This window comes from Arvicanthis niloticus, chromosome 14 (assembly GCF_011762505.2).
Source record: "Arvicanthis niloticus isolate mArvNil1 chromosome 14, mArvNil1.pat.X, whole genome shotgun sequence".
In the NCBI taxonomy this organism is placed as follows: Eukaryota; Metazoa; Chordata; class Mammalia; order Rodentia; family Muridae; genus Arvicanthis; species Arvicanthis niloticus.
Window position 1 is genome coordinate 19,140,330 of NC_047671.1, and position 22,089 is coordinate 19,162,418.

General features: G+C 39.3%; 1 protein-coding gene across 5 annotated transcripts in view; it reads left to right on the forward strand.

Annotated features, from left to right (window-relative positions):
- Positions 1-22,089, forward strand: part of Rab27b (RAB27B, member RAS oncogene family) — a 162,272-nt gene that overhangs the window by 131,497 nt on the left and 8,686 nt on the right. For 4 of the 5 annotated variants that reach the window (XM_034518289.2, XM_076912493.1, XM_076912492.1 and 1 more), the window contains 3 exons: positions 13,908-14,079; positions 15,567-15,652; positions 20,165-20,268. In XM_034518289.2, the coding sequence (XP_034374180.1) occupies positions 13,927-14,079; positions 15,567-15,652; positions 20,165-20,268 (343 nt within the window). In that variant the 5' untranslated portion in view covers positions 13,908-13,926. The remainder of the gene's footprint in view (positions 1-13,907; positions 14,080-15,566; positions 15,653-20,164; positions 20,269-22,089) is intronic. The other variant, XM_034518290.2, reaches the window with a different exon arrangement.

Here is a 22,089-nt window from a genome sequence, read left to right on the forward strand (position 1 = left end):
CTTTCTCCCTCATCCTCTGTCTCCTGTGTTTGTCTCTTATTCCCTGTACTTTGTCCATCTGGGACAAGTAAATGCCCTTTGTCCTGAGAACTTGGTCTAGGGGTATCTTCTGGTGATAGTTGTCCTTTCACTATGTGTTTGCCTGCTGCCCAAGGAGGCTAGAAAAGGGCACCAGATCCCTTGGACTGGAATTACAGACAGTTGTAAGCCTCCATGTGGGTGCTAAACCTAGGAACTAAACCTGGGTTCCCTAGAAGAACACCCAGTGTTCTTAAGCACTGAGCCATCTCTGCAGCCCCACAATGTATGACATCTTTAACAGTTGCTAAAGGCAAATTTTAAATCTCATTAGAAAGAAAGATAATTATATGAGTCGATGCATAGTTAATTAGCTTCATTCAGCCATTTCACGATGTGTACATATTTCAAAATATGTTGCATATAATGATTTCATGAATGTTTTTGTCAACTTAAAAATAAAACATGTAGTGCTAACTTCAGAACACCCTGGTGGAGCACTCAGTCAGCATCAAGAAATAACTGTTTAAAAGCAAAACACATATGTTTAATTTGAAGCTTTATCTTTACTTCCTACTTAATGATATTCTAAGAGTAGAAGCTTCACTTTACAATATAAATGTAATATCTTTTCATTTATCATATGACTCAGCAACAAAGGAAAATGGATCATCTGGTTCATAGTAGACGCCATTTTCTTACTAGGATTCAGATCTACTTGCACAGTGGGGGCTGTTTCACCCTGGGCAGGAAGGATTTCTTAAAACAGACAAATAGGAGATCCACTAAGCAGGGAACCCATCTTCTGGTCTGTAACTGACTCACGGAGGCACTGGTTCCCTACACACTTCCAACTGCTTCCTCAATAATTAATCTCCTTATAATATCTTTGATATTTTCTCAGTTTTGAAAGAACTATACGAGAAAGAACCTTTGTAGATCTTAAGGAATTTACTTTAAAAAAATTTTTTTTTGATTGTCTCTAACAGGAGTTCAAATTTAAAGAACCCAGTAAAGTTTTTCTTCCTTCCTTCCTTCCTTCCTTCCTTCCTTCCTTCCTTCCTTCCTTTCTTCTTTCTTTCTTTCTTACTTTCTTTCTTTCTTTCTTAAAATATGACTTTTTTTTTTTAGAATAAATGAGTCATACAGCCCATTAACCAAGCAAGTTGAAAAACGTTCCATATCCAATATACTAAATGTTCCAAAAGTACTAAATTCTTGGTTTGTTAAATTGACATCTTCCGTGGATGTGTTTTGAATCAGTAGTTATACGGTTTCAGAAGCTTACTCCTGTTTTCCATGGAAACAAAGCTTAGGCTATCTGAGAGCAACTCTGCATAGCTGGGCACCATGGCAAGGGAGTGGGAACAATACTTCTCATTAGAAGAATTCATCAGTCATTGCTTGTGTGCCACGATCGGAGATCACTGATGACTAGAGGAAACTTCTATAAACCCTAACAGAATCAAGTTAGATAAACAGATTCCTTTCTTTTTCTGTGGGTTTTCTACACTGGCTGAGTTGCCTGAAGGAATTATGGGGTTTCAGCCTTTCAACCTTTGTCACATCTACTTGGTCACATCTGGCTCAAGGTGACCTGCACTGAGGAGGAAGGATGTTCCCATCTTTGTTGCCTTCTGTCTTGCCCTAGCACTGCATTAAACGTGTATTACCAGAATCTGCTTAAAGAGCTTCTGATCAAACCCTCGAGGCTTGGATATTTAATCCGTGAACTCCCAAGAGGACACAATCTGACTCACTACGGACACACTTGATCACATCAGTGCTCAGGTTGCTTTCCTGGGTTACTTGCTCAGATACCAACCTACCACTTCTGTCTCAGATTCTCACTTAGTGTCCTGACTGCTGCATTTATTTGTATAGAGGATTCCTTGTGAAGAGCCTGCCAAATAAAACCTAGTTTATGAAGAAGAAGAAGCCAGTTTGCTTGTGATCATCATATAAAGAGTAAATATTATGCAGGACACTTACATTGCATTTAAAGTGAATATTTCTCTTTGAATATGATGAAAATTACTAGCAAGTTGCAAGCAAAAGTCCATTAATTTAGCTAGGCCAAAAATTACTTGAAAAAATAAAGTAATATTTACCCTATTAGAAACCTATGGGATTTCAAATAAATTGTTTTATTAAAATGTATAAAATAAACCTTTGGGGGCACTTAGTACAATGGTTTTAGTATATTCACAAAGTTATTCCAATGTCACTTTCTAAATCTGAGACACTGTCAGTGAAGTCCACACCCAATACCTACCACTCACCTCTTTTCCTTCATCGAGCTTCTAGAAAACTGTCTCTATAAGTTTATCCTTTCAGTATCTTTTATATAAATGCAATTGTAAACTATGTGGTTGTACTGGCTGGTTTTATGTGTCAAGTTGACACAAGCTGGAGTTATCACAGAGAAAGGAGCCTTTCTTGAGAAAATGCCTCTATGAGATCCAGCTGTGAGGCATTTTCTCAATTAGTGAATAAGGGCAGAGGGCCCAGCCCATTGTGGGTGGGCTGGTAGTCCTGGGTTCTATAAGAAAGCAAACTGAGCAAGCCAGTAAGCAGCACCCCTCCATGGCCTCTGCATCCACTCCTGCCTCCAGGATCCTGCCCTGTGTGAGTTCCAGTCCTGACTTCCTTTAGTGATGAACAGCAATATGGAAGTGTAAGCTGAATAAACCCTTGCTTCCCCAAATTGCTTCTTGGTCTTGGTCATGATTTGTGCAGGAATACAAACCTTGACTAAGACAAGCTGGTTCTGGGAGTCGGGTATTTCTGTGACAGCATAACCATGTTTTGGGGAGGACTGTAGAAGGACTTTGGAACTTTGAGCTAAAAGAGCCATTGAGATGTTAAGAGTTCTGTGGGATGTTCTGTAGGAGCTTGGAAAATAATATTGACAACAGCACAAATGATGGAGGCCTGGCTTGTGAAATTTCTAAGGGAAGATTAAAGACTTGTCAGGGCCATCGTTTTGATTGTGAAGTTTCTGTGGAGCTGAAGAATCAGCTGTGATTAACAAGATACCAGAACTACTAAAGTGAAACCTTTGCATTACTGGGATGATTGATGCTGTTTAGCTGGAGCTAAGAAATTAGCAATGATTTAAAAAGACCAGCATCATTAAGGTGAAATCTTCTGGGAAGTGTTTCCTGAGAGCACAGGGAAGTTGTGTTTCAGAGGCAACCACAGTTGTACCTCATGTTGGCAGCCAGACTTGGTAATATATAAAAGTCACCCAGGTGGTACTGGTTTTGAAACATGAAGGGGTAGCAGCTGATGCTTGGCACTGTAAGAGGCCAGTAGAGGCCATTGGTGAAGGTGCAGCCTCAGTAGCAGTTGAAGGCCCAGGACTAAGGGGTCATGCATAGAAGTTGAGGCTTAGCACCATGAAAAGAGCCTATGAGCATCTATTTGGGAAAGTGCAGTCCAGTTGCAGCAGTAGACAGCATTTGTTTTGGAGATGCCAGTATGGTGAGATGACCACCAAGAACAGCAGCAGCAGTGGAGTACTGGCAGCTGTGTGCTACAAAGTGCAGAGCTGGAGAAGTGACCCAAGCCTTTCAAGAACCCCAGAAGACCATGAGTGGCTCCCAGACATTGGACGGTTAGAGTTTGATTTTGATTTTGATTGTGACTGTGCCATGATATTTTTCCCTCTTGAAGTAAGAAAGTATTTTAGTGGAGCCCACAGTTAAGAAACTTTGAATTGTAAAATAAATAAATAAATAAATAATTTAAAAAAACTTTGAATTTCAAAAGAGATCGGATATTTTAAAGGGATTGAAATGTTAATATGTAAGAATTTGTAAAGACTGTGGGACTTTTAAAGTTATTTAGATCTTGGAGATGAATAAGAAAGGGAGGGTTAGGGCTTAATAGTGATGTGTTTGTGTGTCAAGTTGACAAGGGGTCAGTTGTACTGGCTGGATTTGTGTGTCAACTTGACACAAGCTGGAGTTATCTCAGTGAAAGGAGCCTCCCTTGAGGAAATGCCTCTATGGGATCCAGCTGTAAGGCATTTTCTCAATTAGTGATCAAGGGGGGAGGGCCCAGCCCATTGTGGGTGGTGCCATCCCTGGGCTGGTAGTCCTAGATTCTATAAGAAAGCAAACTGAGCAAGCCAGGGGAAGCAAGCCAGTAAGTAACATCCCTCCATGGCCTCTGCATCAGCTCCTGCCTCCTACCCTGTGTGAGTTCCAACCCTGACTTCCTTTGGTGATGAACAGCAATGTGGAAGTGTAAGCTGAATAAACCTTTTCCTCCACAACTTGCTTTTTGGTCATGATGCTTGTGCAGGAATAGAAACCCTGACTAAGACAGTGGTCTTCTACTCCTGGCTTCTTTCCCTTAACATTTTCAAGCTTTCTGGGTGATAACGGCATGTGTTTATACTGCCATTCCTTTTTCTGGCTAAAAAACGATTCCATTGTGGATATATCCACGTGTATATACAACAGGTGACCATTTGGTTTGTTTCCGATTTGAAATTATTGATAATAATTATGCCATGAGTGTTTGTATATGTATTTCTCTATGCCTATGTTTTCATTTCTCTTAGGTACAGAACTAAAGGTAGATGCAGGGCCATGTACTCTATTTTCGTCTTTTGAGGGAATACTAAACTGGTTTTCAAAGTGGATGATCACTTTACATTTAACCCAGAAAGAAAGCAGACTCCCTTTGCCACATCTTCACCATCCACGGTTGCCCATGTACCTGCTTCAGTTAGCCTTGGCAAGGCATGTGAATCCATGTGTCACTGTGGCTAGGATCGCTCTTGTGTTTGTGATCTTTCTGCTCATTTATGTCATCTTTGAAGAAAGACATATGCAAATCATTACCCCATTTAAGACTCTTGCTTTTGTTTTAGTTGTTAAGTTACAAAGTTGTAAATATGTAGAAAGATACTGTGTGTGGGGGTGGGTGTGTGTGTTAGAGAGGGGGTAGGAGATGGAGAAAGAGAAGGAAGAGGAGGAGGAGGAAGATGAAGAGGAGGAAGAGAATTCCTTCCTCATATATGATTTGCAAAGATTTTTTTCTCTGTCTGTGTGATGTGCCTTCATTTCTGTGGTATCTTTGGAAACAAAAGTTTTTTTTTTTTAACCTATTTCTTGTTTTTTTTTTTTTTTTTTTTTTTATGAGTAAGTTTGGTATCAGATCTAAGAAATCATGTTATTATCTAAGAATTTCATATCCCTACTTCCTATATGGGCTAAAGTCCCATTTAGTGGTATTTTACATACAATGTCCAGAGCTGTTTAAACACTGTTTTTTCTTCACTGGGGTATCTGAGCACATTTGTCAGAATTAAGATTTTAAAACTAATATGTTTATACTTAATCTCAAGCTTAATCTACTGGAGTGTTTTCAAAGTGGGAAGCAAGGACCCTCCAACTTTGATATTTGTGACTAAAAATTGTTTTGATTATCCCACAGTCTTGGCATTTGTTTATTTTAGAATTAGTTTGTTAATTCTGAAGGAAGAAAAAGACAGCTAAAACTTGACAGGAATTGAGTTGTGGCAGGATTATAAACCATTAAAGTTTAATGGCTACAATAGTGCCCAGTGAGTAAGATGTAATAACTATTGTTAGGTATTATTTTCCTATCTTATCATTCAGGCTGTCTCAAACATTCCTTTTCTACCGATGCATATTTTATCTATTTTTACTGTAATTGCCTTTTTGAAGTGTAAATAGAATATTTTTCTTTATAGTCACAGTTTGCCTCCTTTAGGAAACATCCGATTTACATAAACATTGTGTTGGATGGTATCAAATCACCAGGTATTACCCTTAGTGAAGTATAAGAACTGGAGGTAACCAATGACATGGGCCGGGAAACAGCGTGTGTTAGTCAGCATCCTCGGGAGGACCAGAACATAATGGATGAATAGCTAAACTTATTGGGATGGCAAACAGGCTTTGGTACAGCTAGTCTAAAACTGGCTATTTACCATGCAGTAGCTGAAGTCTATGAGGCTGGATGTCTCATGACGTGGGCTCTAATGCCAGTGAAGGAATGGCTTTGCAAGCAAAAGCAAGCGGACAGAGAGCAACCTTCCTTCTTCCATATCCTTGTTTAGGTTGCCAGCAGAAGGTGTGGTACACTTTAAAGGTAGATCTTCCCACCTCAAAAGATCTGGCTTAATGGCGGATCTTTATACTTCAACTGATTTAAGTTAAATGTAATTTAATTAATTTTTAATTAAAAAAAATCCTTCACAGGTGTACCCAGCTTCTAGGTTATAGTTAATTCCAGATGTAGTCACATTAACAACCAAGAACAGCCATTACAGAGTGACTGTGAATGAATTGAGTAGATTTTGAATAAGCCATGTTAATTGACAAATTCTTAATCTACTCAAATTAACTGAATGGAAAAACACCAGAAAATTTTTGGGCAAAACTGCAGCAATAAGGTCCAACATCCCTGGATGCCTTTAATTTCAGATGAGGCCTGTGTTACAGCTCTGAGGGGAAAGACTTCCCCAATGTGGGGTATATCACAACTCTATTCTGAGGGGAAATATTTCTTTCCTGGTCTAGTCTATTTGGTGTTCTATAGGCTTCTTGTATGTTTATGGGCATTTCTTTCTTTAAATTAGGGAAGTTTTCTATAATTTTGATGAAGATATTTACTGGCCCTTTAAGTTGTGAATCTTCACTCTCATCTATACCTATTTTCCTTAGGTTTGATCTCCTCATTGTGTCCTGGATTTCCTGGATATTTTGTGTTAAGAACTTTTTGCATTTTGCATTTTCTTTGACAGTTGTGTTGATATTTTCTATGGTATCTTCTGCACCATTGTTATTAAGATGAAGTTATATTTCTTAAATGGTAAAAAATTTACTTTGATTTCAAATTTAAGGTTTTCATTGGTACGAGCTTCTTATTAATATAAAAGTGAGCTGAATATTGTTACTATCATAGGCATTGTGTCTGTATAATCCATTTAGGAATACAAGGCTTAGACACAGTCCTTCTTTAACTTTTTTAACTGATTTGATATGGTTAGCCTGTGAGTTAAGGGCCTATAGCAAATTCATGGCTTTGAGTTTATTGTTAGGGTGTTTTCTGTGTTTTATTTAGAAATAGATGAGAGGAGTTAACAGACAACAGTCCAGATTGCCTTACATAAATAGTTGGTTTTCAAAACATCAGAAATCCACAGAATTGATGTTACAAACATTTCTGTATTAATGTTCATTTTGATTAGAGACCTGTCTGCTCCTGACAGCTTCCTGTCTTGGATTCTAAGAAGAAATTGAGCATCTTTGGAGTTATTCCAATTGTGGTGAGACAGCCACTAGGCAAGAATTACCTCTTTCCATCTACAGACAAATCACTGTCCAGAAAAGGACACACTTGCAGAATAGTCAACTGATTATATCTGCCAAGACAGAGTAATCAGCCCTTAATAATTCTGCATCACTAGGTCTGTCAGATGATCCTGGGCCAGAAGGCTGAAGATCGGATGCTACAATGTTCTGTAGTATAGGGACTGTCCAGGTGTTGAGCAGTCTCTATAAATTGGCTATGTTTTAGAAGCTATGCTTTGTGCTTCCCATAATTTCAGTTAACTCAGTCATTCTGGATTTCTGATGGGGTTGAAAACTTATAGTCTCATAGCCAATCCTTGCTATTTACTTTGAGAGAAAAGATTTGAGAGGATGGTTTTCAGTTGACATTCATTCTAGAGCCAAGAAAAAAAAAGCCAGGTTCAGAACTAAGTCTTTTATTTAGGAGAGATAACATAAATTGGTATAGTTATGCTCTAACTGTATTTTGAGAGAAAAGTTTTATTTTAACAGGAAGGGTAATTTGTAGGAGGAGCTAAGGTGGGAGGAATAAGGAGAGGAGGAGCTAGGTGATGAGAGAGAAAGAGAGAGGGGGGCCAGACATAGAGGCAGATAGAGGCAGATGTTCACATGTCTCCACCAGTCAAAGATAGTTGATATATCTAGGTTGGGTATTAGGTTACACTTCTGATTGATACTGAGCATTACCAAATTTATAAAGCCATTGTTTAACATTAAAAAAATTGTATAAAAGCAAAAAGGAGAAGGGGGTATGGGATAGGGGTTTTCCAGAGAGAGGAAATGGGGAAAGGGGATGGCATCTGAAATGTAAATAAAATATCCAAAAAAAAAAAAAAAAAAAAAAAAAAAAAAAAAACCCTCAAAAAAAAAAAAAAAAAAAAAAAAAGATATAACACTCCTGAATTTAAGGATAAGGAGCCATCTTGAGTGTTATGCCAAATACAATTGGATTCATGTCAGTTCTAAATTTTACAGTGGTAGTCATTATAATTAGAAAGAAGTTTAATGACACTTGCAGTGTATTTGATATAATTCTAACACCTCTCTGGAAGTTTTAATGATACATAGGGAGCTTATGAATTTCAAGAATGCTACTCTGCTGAGAGTTGATGCAGTAGATACTGCAGATAAAATTACCCATGGCCAGAGGTCAGTATTTCTATTTTGGTCAAGCTTCAAATGTGGTATATAAAGCTTGATCATGCTAGCCCTTTTTGTCCTGGGAATACTTTTATTCCTGTCCATCATGTTAAAGCTTTTCTTTAACAAAACCAACATGTTGGCAGCCAAAGTACATGGCTTGAACCTAAAAATGGACCCCCAGAGTTATTAAATTAACAGGCTGGCAAACCAAGGCTAAGACTCTGCACAGAGCCTTACCAACCTAAGACAGAAGTGCATTGCTTTTGATAATGCATATTCCATGATGGGTTAAGGAAGGCATTCTTATCAAAATGACCTAAGACAGGCTCAGTCTTGTTAATGAAATACAAAAAAAGAGAGGTGGAGAGCCTTTGTGGCTGCTTGGCAAGAATCTGACATGGGCCAAGGACAAGGAAATGGGCTGCTTGGCAGGATTATAACATTGGCCAAGGACAAGAAAGTAGGCTTCAGACAGGAATCTGACATTAGGCTAGAAAAAAGAAGTAATTTCAGGCAGGAATCTAAATCTTAGGCTAGAACAAAGAAGTAATTTCAGACAGGGATCTAAATATTAGGCTAAAACAAAGAAGTTGCAACCTTATTTATTGTAATTAGTCAGGAATGAGACTCATTGTCCAAGCCCTTACAAGGAGGTAATACCTTCCTCTCAACAAGGACAGTATCTCTACCTTCTCCCTGCCCAGCATGGATTCCATTTCTTTTAATTTTTTTTCTCTCAAAACTTAATCTCTATGATTATTTTTTCTTCAATTAAATACAATTTTTTTCCTTTAGAGACAAAATGTTTCCCCATTTTTATTTTGGTTTATTTCTGAGATTGTAATTCAATTTCCCTGCTTTCCTTCAAATTTATATTTATGGCCTCTTCATCAAATTTTATCGCATTTATATATGTACGTGTCTGTGTGTCTGTGTGTCTGTGTGTCTGTGTGTGTGTGTGTGTGTGTGTGTGTGTGTGTATTCCTAAGCATAACCTGTTGAGTCTATATAATGTTTCTTAAATGTATGGTTTCAAGGCTGACTATGTGGCACTGGCAATTGGTGTACTCTTTTCTAGAGATAACCTCTCTTGCTCCCAACTTTACTCAGTTGCTTATAGATTCTTGTATAGGACTGAAGCCTCCTGGACTTTTCCTAGTCTAATTTGGCATTCTTGTCGGTGCAATCTTTGTTAAGTTCACATTTGGGCAGTCATATGGGTGAGACTTTGCATGTGGCTTCTGATATCTTTATGACACATAATCTCACATCAAACTTCCTGTTCCTCTGGCTCGTACAATCTTTCTGTACCCTCTTCTATAATATTCCCCAAGATTTAAGTATAGGAGTGTGCTTTAGATTTATCCATTGGGACTGGGCTCCACAACCCTGTGTTTTGAATGGCTTGGGTTTCTGTAGTAGTCTGTCTGTTAAAAAGATGAGTTTATGTGACAAGGAGTAAAGACTACACTTATCTGCCAGTCTGTTTCTAATATAGTAAATGAAGGGAATACTTGGCATTTTGTTCAGTTAGACACTAGTAGTCTCTCCTGAAAGTCTACATCCCCATTGGTGTGTGCTCACATCTGAACAAGGTCCATGTGATCACGTGCATGTATTGCTCCCCTCAGACTCTGCAGAAACTGTGGGTGTGGTGTAGTTTAGATCTTTCTCCTCCTCTTCCTTCCCCCTTGCTGTCCCATGAAGTGTTCTGGGCACAGGGCCCCATCTTCTGTATCTCTCTGTCCTCCTGGCTCTGTGACGTAGCTGTGACACTGTGATAAAGACCACATGTGATAAAGAATCAGACATGGTCCCAGAAGCATCACCATCGTTTGACTTTTTCTCCCTTTTAGATCTGTGGAACCAAAAAATGACAAGATAACCAATCTTAGAACAGAAATGAACAATGCTTTTTAAATGTGTCAACTATATTTATTTTTCCAGATAAATTTCTATCCCATTTCTTAGAAAAGGAAACCTTACTAAGGCTTTCTTTCTTTTTCTGCTGCTGTGTTTACCGTGACAAGGAAAGAACATCTACATCAATCATTTTAGGACTCAGAGAATAATGTAATAAAAAGAGAAGTGAACCAAACACATTTTAGTTAGACAGATATAAATGTGTATATATAAATACCAGCAAGAAAGAACAGATTATTAATGCTTTTAAGAGATACTTAAATTAGACCATCTAATTCCTATTTTAATAGGTCAAACAGCACACTGGAAACACTAAATATTTTTTTCCACAGGCCAGGCTGTGTACACATTTTCTGTGGTATCTGTGTCAAATGTCATGTTGTGTCCATCACTCTTCATTTATAGAGCAGAGGTAATGTGGGCCACAGTAAAACTATTCCCTGGTAGCCGACACTGCTGACTCTGGATTAGATCTTCACTTGGAGGCAGCCTTGTTTCCCCCAGACAGGTTGTATGCAGTGAACAGAGGGTAAATTGGCTGCCAGTCAGGGACACGTTAGGTCACGTACTTGGCAAGTGGTTAATGGCTTCATACTTTAAGTGGGAAGTAAGGTCTCATGCGGTTGGTCCCTGGTTCTCACCTAGTCTGGATTCTTGCTGTGCTGTAAGATTGCATGCTAGTTAATCTTTCTCTAAGTCCTACTGAACACCATAGTTCATAAAGGCTACTGCTTTGGGTTATAAACACCATGATCATTCCACTCATTTATCAACCGTGTTCTGCTCTGGACATTTATGCTGTATTTTTTCTTTTGTGTTTTTTTTTTAATTCATTTTTTTTTCTAAAAACAGAATCTTTTATATCCCAGGCTGGACTCAGACTCACTACATAGCCTAAGATGGTCTTGAACTTCTGATCCTTTCGACTTGAGCTCCCAGTGCTGGGATTGCAAGCCTGCACCACCACAACCTGTTTTATGCAGGGCTTGAGGTGGACCCCAGGCTTTTATTCATCTTCAGCAAGCACTTGACCAAGGAAGCTGTATCCCTGGCTCTCTTGGCTCTCTTCACACTCATGCCCACCTTCTAAATACACACGGGCTTTGCTAGAAACTAGACAGTGATGGATATCTTTTGGGAGTTTTACCTTTGTGTCCATCACCTATGCTCTGACTTCACTGGATTTGTTTGAGATTTAGTCTCTCTTATGATTGCCAGCAATAAAATGAAATAACACAGGAACCTGAAAGTAAAATTTAGATCATGCTGACACACCCCTTTGAGTAATGTCAACCTTTGTGTTTTTCCAAAGAACCATAACACCCTCCAGAATTACCTTCTATTTAGGGAGGCAGTAGCTCTAGTTTTTTTTTTTTTTTTTTTTTTTTTTCCTCTGTGGTTTACACCAAGAAAAGATTTTGGCAGTAGTGATCTTTGTCTTAGAATAAATTTAAGTTCTCCCTTTCCCAGAGGAAATTAACATCCCCATAGTAAACTGCTACTCACAGAGAAGATCCGGAGGTGGGAAGGCAGGCCTTCAGTAGAGAGCATCATTGTATTTGGGGACCACTGAGGCTCAAAGACTGGGAGCAGCAGCAGAGTCAACTATAAAACTCTGGCAGGATATTTAGAGCCAGCCAGTGTCAGACTAGATATACCTAGGCAGTCACTTACAGCAGACATGTCCAAGAGGCATCCTGCATCTAAGGTTCTCTGGGTCCTTTCATTGAGGAAGACTAGCCACTGAGAGCGGCACTTGCTTCTTAAGACATGATCATACATTGTCTAGATAGTTTAAAAAAGAAAACAAACTTTTACAATCAGAAAGACTCTACCCTAAGACAAAGGTAAATTACCAGGGAGGAAAATTTTAAGGGCAACAATATGAATTATTTTATCTCAAAAATTTTTTTGATTAAAAAAAAACCACATATTCACAATCAATTTAGTCCTATTTAGCAAAAGCAATATGGTTTAGATTTGAGCAATTAGTTCTATTTAAAAGATATAAATCTCCAAAGCAATTTAATCATGATTATTAATTGATAAGTAATTAATTATTTGATAAGTAGGTCATTATCTTTATGAATTCCTTTACCCAAGGACATAATGTCTTTTATCTTGAACCACTACCCAAAATGACACAGTAAAAGCATTTTGGATTAAGTTTATTTACACATAAATTATATGTATTCTCTTCTCAGTTGTTCAGCAGTGGTTTGGATGGAACCCAGTGTCTCATATATGCATGTATGTGTCATGCTACTGAGATATATTCCTATTCCTTTTCTTACTTTGGAACATGATCAGGTGAAGTTACCCAGAAGGAAACTCCACCTCAGCCTCCCAAACAATTGGAATTATAGACCTGTACCACCAGGCCATTTTTATATTTAAGGAAAATTATTAGTGTGTTTTACTCATATAGTAGGCTGTTATCGAAATATAATTTTAATCATTGTAGAATAGGCTGTCTCAAATAATAAAAATGTCTCCTGCATGTTCATAGGTAGGAAAATCTTCTTTTTCACATAATAAACCAATGCTTTTCATGTTAGCAAAGTCTTCATGGGCCTCCCTCTTTGTTTGTAGGATAGACAGATAAATCAGAAAGTTGTAGCAAATCTCCAATCATTGTGTGAACTTCACCAACAATAGAGGATGGTGTCATTCAGATGAGCGTGCTGTCCACCTTGCAATGACTGCTGCAGATGCATTTGCACTGGCTTTGGGTTGGTCTACAGTCACAATCATCATATCCACATAGGAGGGGCTTATATACTGAAGAAAGGATGGGAAGGTGCCCATGCAGATAGAACACTTCTTCCTGGAATGGCTAAAACTACACCTTGCAATAGCTCCTCTTCTCTCTCATGGCCTGCAATTTGCTACTGTGCAGCTCAGCACAGACTCTGGGGGAAAGGGCCTGCTAGTTCCAGGAGGGAAGATGTGTAATAGTTGCTGCTTCAGGATGCCACATCAGTGTTTTCAAAGGGCCTCATACCAATTGATGAATTCTTAAGACTAAGAAGGAATATTTTGTGTGAACATAATAGACGCCTTCTCCTTCATTATTAGACAGAAAACTCTCCAGCTTCTTCATTCTGCATGCAATTTCCGTCGCCCCCTACCTTTGCTCCTCCACTTCCTAGTGAAGTTTCTGTTCTTGTATTCCCCTTTCCTCCCCACCAGCACACCCCTCATCCTCCAGAGTCTTGTTTTGGAAACAAATGCCCTTGACTTTTTAACTTCTTTTACTGTGGTGCCAATGTCTAGGTTACAGATGCTTGATGTTACATGACACATTGTAAAGTAACAAAACGACAGGCAGACCCTCATGCATAAAGCTGCTTTGGCCAACTTATTTCAGCATTTTGGCACAATAGAGGCTTTTGATGCTGACGCCATTAATTAAATGTATGTTATATTCTGAAAACAGGCAAAGGGAGTCGGCTTTGACTATATCACACTTCTTTTTCTACACAGGCCCGCCAAGACCATCACTATGACTGATGGAGACTATGATTATCTGATTAAACTCCTGGCCCTTGGAGACTCAGGAGTAGGGAAGACAACATTTCTTTACAGATACACGGACAATAAATTCAATCCCAAATTCATCACTACAGTAGGAATAGATTTTCGGGAAAAACGTGTGGTAAGTTTTTAAGTACACTATTAACCTTACTACCTAGTCTCTTATACAAAATAAGAATTGGCAAGCTGTGTTTATTGCATTTTAAAACGTCTGTTGTTTTTTTATCATATGCAACTCATAACCTCAGGGCATTATTTCTTACTTTTTCAACTACCAATAACCTTTTGATAGAAAACTATTGAGTGACACTATCCTTTGTCTTCAAAAGTATATGAGGAACCACAATACCACAATAATTTTTTTTTATTTTGTGGATGATGTGTTTTCTAAGATTTCTTTAAGGATCTTTCAGATTTTGATTTATTAAAGTACTAGAAGCATTACCTCATTGGCCTGAGGTAAATTCCTTAGATGTTGAAGGTCTTACTTCCGTACTCCTAACAGAGAGGTTAAAAAGTATGATTGGCAAGTAGCTGGAACATGAGATTTGTACGTTCTTGCTGCATTTTTATTTCTGTGTAGCCTCAGCCATCAATCACTGGCTTGTTATGAACAGAATGTGAGACCCATCCACGCTATTTTCCATGGTAAGGGAGCCTAAGTGAGAATCACAACACCACTTCCTCCTCCTATGCTAGACACTAATGACAGCAAGAAGGATATTGTGACATGTGAGGCATGTAGCATAGGCACATAAGCATAGCCAGATTTCCTGCCACCCATGGTATTCTTGACTGCCAAGATGACTGTGCCTTCCAGTTGATGTCATAAATCCCACAGGAAATGCTTGGTGGAAAGCCACTGCGTGAAAAGTTGAATCCTTTCCTTATCTGAGAGCCAATAGGCTAGGGGCATCTCTCTTTCCAGCACTCCCATAATTCCTCTGACTTCTTTTAGCAACACCTACCAATCTAGGTAGAAATCTTTTTTTTTTTTTAAAGGTATCCATAAAAGAATTTCCACTAAGCCATGAATATGATCCACAAAGACCCTCAAAAGAAGGGGGTAAAAGACAGAGGTTGAAGTCTCTCATCTCAACCCATTGAGAAATTCAGTGTACATTTTCAACCTAACTCATTTTGAGGGTCCATTCTATGCTAAAATGTACACAGGTACTTGTAAAGCAAATTTTGTGTAAAATGTTTTTTTCCATTTGGAATTTTATTTAAGTCTATTACAACTGTAGAATAGAACAGTTATGGTCTCAATTTGCCAATAAAATAAAGAATGCTCAAAGTTGCAATGAAAAGTTGGTGTTTGATCCTCATGCAGGAGTCCTAATCTGATGCCTGCTGCCTCCGTGAGGAAATGACAGAAGGTGTCTAATTTAAGTCTGCAGTATGCCCAAACTGTGTTGAAAATCAAACTGTACTTGACATTTAAAAGTGAGATATATGTGATACTTCAGGAGAAAATAAAGCAAATATTTATTCTGCACTATGAACTTTGATTATCGTAATCAACAAAAACATGCTGAGTGAACCGGGAGAAGTAGAATGTTGACAGAATCCAAGGCAATATTAACTGGGAAGCATTGTGTTTTCCAGGTTTATGACACACAAGGAGCAGATGGAGCTTCAGGAAAAGCGTTTAAGGTACATCTGCAGCTTTGGGACACTGCTGGACAAGAGCGGTAACAGGAAATTACTTTATTTCTAGCTACCTATACCTTAGAAAACATTGAAAAATGAACCTCAAAAAGAAATGATATCCAGCTTCTCTGCCAATTTCAAAATAGATACCTATTCCCAGTGTGATAGTTCATTCCTATAACAATAGGAGTCTGAGGCAGGAGGATTGCTTCAAGTCTGTGGCCAGTCTTGGTTATCGAATGAGAGAAACTCTGTCTCAAAAAAACTGAACAAATGAACAGAACAAAACAACTAATGGACATTTGTATCAAGAAATAAAAGTCCGTGATTTCTAGTTCATTATCTACACTGGAAATGTATAGTTAGTGCAGATCACAGCAATGAGATTTACATAAATCTTCATACTTCCTAGTGGAAGAAAACTTCTCCAGATTTACTCTAGTGAAGATGGGGAATTAGCACTGTTGCAAAAGCTGATCACAGACAGCATTGAAGGACAGCGTTGCGCCCTTCCTGTCTTTCTATTCTTCCACCCAGAATCTTTGCCACTTGCTGGGTAACAGCCTTTTCTTGCTCAGACTTGACTCACACCATTGCGTAATATCTAGAGTATCTCTTTGGACTCTGTATACATCTGTGTATGGTATGTGTATTTTCACATGTATTATGTATGATGTATGTATATATGTGGGCATGTTTACATGCTCATGAGTGTGACTATGAGTATGCACGTACCATAACATGCCTGGAATGTAAGAGTATGGGTCTTCATCTTCTATGTTGTTTGAGACAAGGGCTCCTGCCTGCTATTTACTGATGCACATGCCAAGCCAGCTGGATCATGGGCTTCCGGCAGTCCCCCTGTCCCTACGTCCTAGCTCATTAAAGAAGCACCAAGATTAAAGGTGCCCACTACTATGTCTGGCTTTGTGTGGGCTCTGAGGATCCAAGATGGAGTCTGCTTGTGTGTCATGCATATTATCATACACTGAGCCATCTCCTCAGTCCTAGACACTTTAAAATCTTTCCCACCTTCCCTCATCTCCTTCCACCAGCCCTGGCTCAAATTCTACCTTCCCAGTGAAGCCAGTAAGCAACTTCTACTTTCTTTTGAAAACAAGTGATACCTATGTTCTGCCACTTTACCAACTCTCCTTGTGGCCATCTCATCCCAACAAAGCTGTGAGCTGTGTAAGGGCACAATTCCTTTTAGTCTTTCAGCATCATCTCCTCTGTCCTATGCAAAATAACAAACAATACCCAGTAGCACTGGTTGTTCGGAGCTTGGAGTGACAGTCCATTATTCAATGAAAACTTGTTTCTTTGGGACCCAAAGTTTTCAAGTGTTAAAGACCCCAATTCAATAAAACCCTCAACTATCAGATTAAGTAAAAGTGACAGCAGAATGACAGCAAAGATATGTAGGTGACATCTTGCCCCTGCTTCAGCATCATATGTCTTTGAATGCTGATGCTTGTAAACACCCATATTTTTGAAATGCATCCAAAATGTTCTCGCTTTCAGCGAGTGTAAACGCCAGGAGAGGTGCTGGGCCCTCTCTGTTAGCTTTTTTGACTGTGAATTCCATTTACACACACCCTTCAACACTGCTGGTTATTCTGAAGCCATCCTTCATAAGAGTCTCTTTTCATGTGTCAGCTTTGTTGTCATGAAGATGTATGTTTTATAGACCAATTTAATTCATTTTTGAAGAGGCAATATGAAAAAAAAAACAAAAAAACGTGCTTCCATATGTCCTCGCACATGAGATGTCAGCCTTGCATGATAGCCGACTGCTCTCATCTGTCCCCTTAATACAGCTGTCTTGTGGGGCAAGCAGGGAATGGGAGGAGCTGTCTGAGTAACTCCTGCCTTATTCATCCCTGGAGAATTTTGTATGCTGTGGATATAAGGTGTAGCTAAGCAACTATGTAAACAATACCACAGACCTCAGCCCTATGCCTTGGGGCATCTGACAGTATAATCCGGGTAAGGGTTATGGTCATTGATAAGAGTCAATTCTGAGAAAGCAGGAAACTACATAATCCTGTGTGAACATAAAAGGTCCAGCCCTTCTGCCTCTCAAGGGAGAAAGGATAAGAAGATGTCTGACTTGGGGCTCTATTGTGATCTGTGGTCTTAACTTTCCCCACCCTGCTGAGTCATTGACTACATGAGATGGGAGAGGAGGGCATGTGACTGGGTATCAGTTGCACAAATCTTCCAGGGAGTAATGGAAAAAGGGGTAACAAAGGATACATGGTCCAGGATGATATCCTGTACTACAGCAACAGTGTCCTGTCTGTGCCTCTGTTGGTGAAGAACCTTTTGCTTCAGTCAGAAGCATGCTTTTTCATTGCTTTGGTATGTGCTCTGGGCAACGAGGAAAATAACACACAGTTGTCCTCCAAACACACACACATACGTATCAAAGATCAATTTTCTCAGCCACAGAGTATAAGAAATAAGAAATGGTTCTGTTAGCTCAGCTTTTCTGCAGAGATCCATATTGCAGATTCCCCGTGATCTCTAAGGACTCCCAGGCAATGGCAGAGACAGACCTGCATGGATAAAAACAAGTGATAGTTTAGACCTTCAAAATACACCTTTTGGCACCATGGCAATGCTCCGTAATAGAAATGAGTGCTTTATCTCGCCCCTCATATTTCAAAGTAACTCTCTTTTGATGTTATTTAAATTCTATAAAAATATTGGATCTTGGTATACCATATTCTGTCTTTTCCTTATTTTTCTCTAATATCAAAATTCACTTTATAAGTAAATATCAAGTTCTGGGCATTGAAACTAGACTGTGTTCTAAATTGGAAACACTGCTCCGTTTTCCTTGGAGCTTACAGATTAGTGTAGACAACAGTCAATCTCAGCATGGCCCCAGGACAACAGCAGGAAGCTGGAAGGTGGAAGGCGGTAAGTGAGCCCTCCAGGAAAAGGTGGTTCTCATAAGGCTCCAGGAGTGAGCGGAGATTCCACTCTTACTTTACACTCATACACAATGCATGAGGGAGTGTAATCCAGGCAAAAGGACAAGCAGAGGAAGAGGAAACATTAGTGAGACAACCCACTGAACAACCAGCATGGGAGAGAGCTCAGCAGGGGGACAGTGAACTTTCTCAGAACTAAGAGATTAGCATGCCTGTGGGTAGGCAACAATTGAGAACAGTTTTTGTTATTGTTGTTTTGTTTTGTTTTGTTTGGCTTAATGAGGTGTTTTGGGGCTATCCTAAGAGCCATACATAGTCATTAAAAATGTTGTTAGGGGAAAAAAAAATCACAAAATAAGCAGGAAGAAATGAGGGATTTCCAAAACTGGTCACAGGATGGAGGAAAGAGACTAGGACCTTCCAACAGGTAGAGGATGCCCTTGGCTGAAAAGGAAGACAGGAAGGAGCAGTTTAGTTCATGATATGTGATGCAAGAAATGCCTGGATTTTGTCTATGTGGGAAATCTCTGATGCACATGTGCGAAGGGCAGCAAAAAGCTAAGACTACATGTCTTGGGCTGTTCAACGTACAGGCTACAGCTAAACCAAGGAAATAAATGGTTTCCCCCAGTGTGCATGCATCCGTTGAGATGGCTCGAGAGCAGAACTCTGAGAACACCAACCTGAAATATTTATAAAGCAGAAATGAAAGACCAAAAATTCAGAAACCATTGAGGAGAGCAAATCTGTATTTGTCTATTTCAGAGCTATGTGCATTTCTGAAACTCCATTGTTAACTTCAAACAGTCATTGGTCCCTGGGTGCATTTTCTAGTCTTGCCCTGTGCTGATATCATTGTGTCCCTCAGCCCATCTTTATCTTTACTACAGAAGTCAGGGCAGGGCCAGGGAAAGGGTCCATGAGAGTATATCTTACCATTTGTACAAGAGTTTACTTTCAGTCCTCTGCCATAGATGAATATTCTCACTTCCTCTCTCCATCTCCTGAGGTTTTTTGTTGTTGTTGTTCTTCTTCTTCTTCTTCTTCTTTTAGTTCGTCGCTCATCCCCCAGATCCTCTTCCTATTCTGTGAGGGATTCCCACACCCACCTAAGGGAAAATTTCACCCCCAAAAAGTCCTTTAAAGAGAGTTTACCATCCTTTTCAGTTCTAGCTGCTGCTGAGCTGTGGTATGCTTCTTAGGCTCTCTGGGGATGTCACTCTCAGCCTAATTATGTGTCTGCTTTTCTTCTGTGCACAGACAAGAAAATCTGAAAAGCCTAAGTTAAAATCCACTACTAATAGGCTAAGACTTTAATTGTGGACCAAAGGATGCTGAAAGGCAAAACGAAAACAATTCCAAGAGGTTGCTATGGCCAGTTGGTGATTAAATGTAACTCTGTATTAGTGTCATGGCATCATAAAGCCGGGAAAGGGTATTTAAAAAACATCTGCAAGCAAATCTTTCCTCCCTGCCCTACAGCTACTTCTGGCCTAGTCTCATGTGTTCACCAAGTATGATAAGGGCTCAGCACAGACATGGCTTGTATGTCTGTTTGCCCTTGATTGTTAGTTTGTGGACTGAGAAACAGTCACTGTGCTTCATTGACAGGTTCCGGAGTCTCACCACTGCCTTCTTCAGAGATGCCATGGGCTTCTTGCTAATGTTTGACCTCACCAGTCAACAGAGCTTCTTGAATGTCAGAAACTGGATGAGTAAGTGGGTTGGGTAATACATGTGGGCAGCTTCTTCAAAACTCGGCATCTCTATTGGCTTGTTTGCTTTGTGGGATGCAGCCACAAGTGAACTCTGAAAGACACAAGCATAGTGTAGCCTGTATCCTCTCCAGAGGGGTGACTTGTTTCAATTACCAGCATGTATTAAAATACTGTTTTTCTTTGACGTTCTTCTTAGAGAAAGCTTATGTGACTATCTCACTATTAAGGTCTTTATTCTTTATGTTCTAGTTAAGAAGGCATTAGTTTCCCTTGTCTAGTTAGTCTTACAGATGTTTTACAAGGAGAAAGATAACATATATGGTATTAGACTTGATTAGGTAAGATACAGAGAACATCCAAAATGTTTCTTGGGAGGGGATGCTATCCCCTAGACATATTCAAGGATGGAGGAAAGGGTTAACTAGACTAAGAACTACTCCGGAGAATATTCAGCCATGTTGATAAGGCATGGGGTGGGAATCATACAGCTCATGCCCATGCTAGGTTTTACTTGAACAAAATGTTGCTAAAGGAGGATGAATAGGATGCTTTATCAATAAAATGCCATATAAGCATGAGGACTTATACTCAGGAACCCATGTTTAAAAAAAAAAAAAAAAAAAAAAAAAAAAAAAAAAAACCAACAATGTCAATGTCAATAGGATGCACCTGTACTCCCAGCACTAGGTGGAGACAGGAGGTTTCCTGGGGCTTCCTAGATAGCAATTAAATCCAGGAGATCAGCAGATAGACATCCAATACCTGAAGAATAGCATGATTGTGAATTCTGGTCCAGAAAGGCAAGCAAGTATATGTGCATAAACATCTATATACGCATCTGTGTGCAAACATATGTGCACTCACAGAAACAAATAAACTCTCCAGCCTCCACTCCAGCTCCTTTCCTACGACCCTTTGGAGTCTATGATTCGTATTTAGCTTAGAATAAAAGCCAAAGTCCTTCAGCTACATCATGAACACTGAAGCCTGGCTATCTTCTCTGTTTCTTCTTCCTGAGACTCCAATCACTATCCCCCAGCCACACAGACTCCCAGGGTGGAAAAGCCCACTCCTGCCTGAAACCATTTGCCCCTGTCATCCCCTCTGCCTGGATTTCACTTCTGCAGCTGAAAGTCCCGTGCTACTTCCTTCCTTCCCAAGATTTTGCCGAGACCTTATTTTTTCTCTTTGGAGAGGACTTTTCTGACCTGCTACTCCACCTGATGTTGTATGTCCTTATCCAAATTCTGGTACTATGATTAGATTCTATTGCGACCAGGAAATAGTAAGATTATTAGATTCTTTCAATGATGTTCACTATGTGTTCTGGAACACTAAACAGACCATTTGGACACTGTGGCCACCCAACATCTTTACAGATTCCTACATTTACTTGTGTCATTTACTATTCCCAGCCTAGATTGCATGCACCGGGAAAGAAAAGGCTCCACCCCTTTGTTCCAGTGCAAGGTTTTGTTCTTTCCTGGCACTTTATAGATGTTTAACCTCTACCTATTTCTGCCTATGTCTATATTGCTATATTTCTACTCATTACAACACATTACAGAAGCTTGATAACTAAATAGAGTGATAGGTAAAATTTTATATGTGTTTTGAGTGTGAATTCAGTAACCAGTTGCAGCCAATAGGGAAAGTATCAACAAATCCTGCCTTTTATAATTGCCTCTCCAAATTAGTGTTTACCTTAGGATCTGTCTTTATTTCCTTTGAATGTTGTATGTCCTTATCCAAATTCTGGTACTATGATTAGATTCTATTGAGACCAGGAAATAGTAAGATTATTAGATTCTTTCAAAG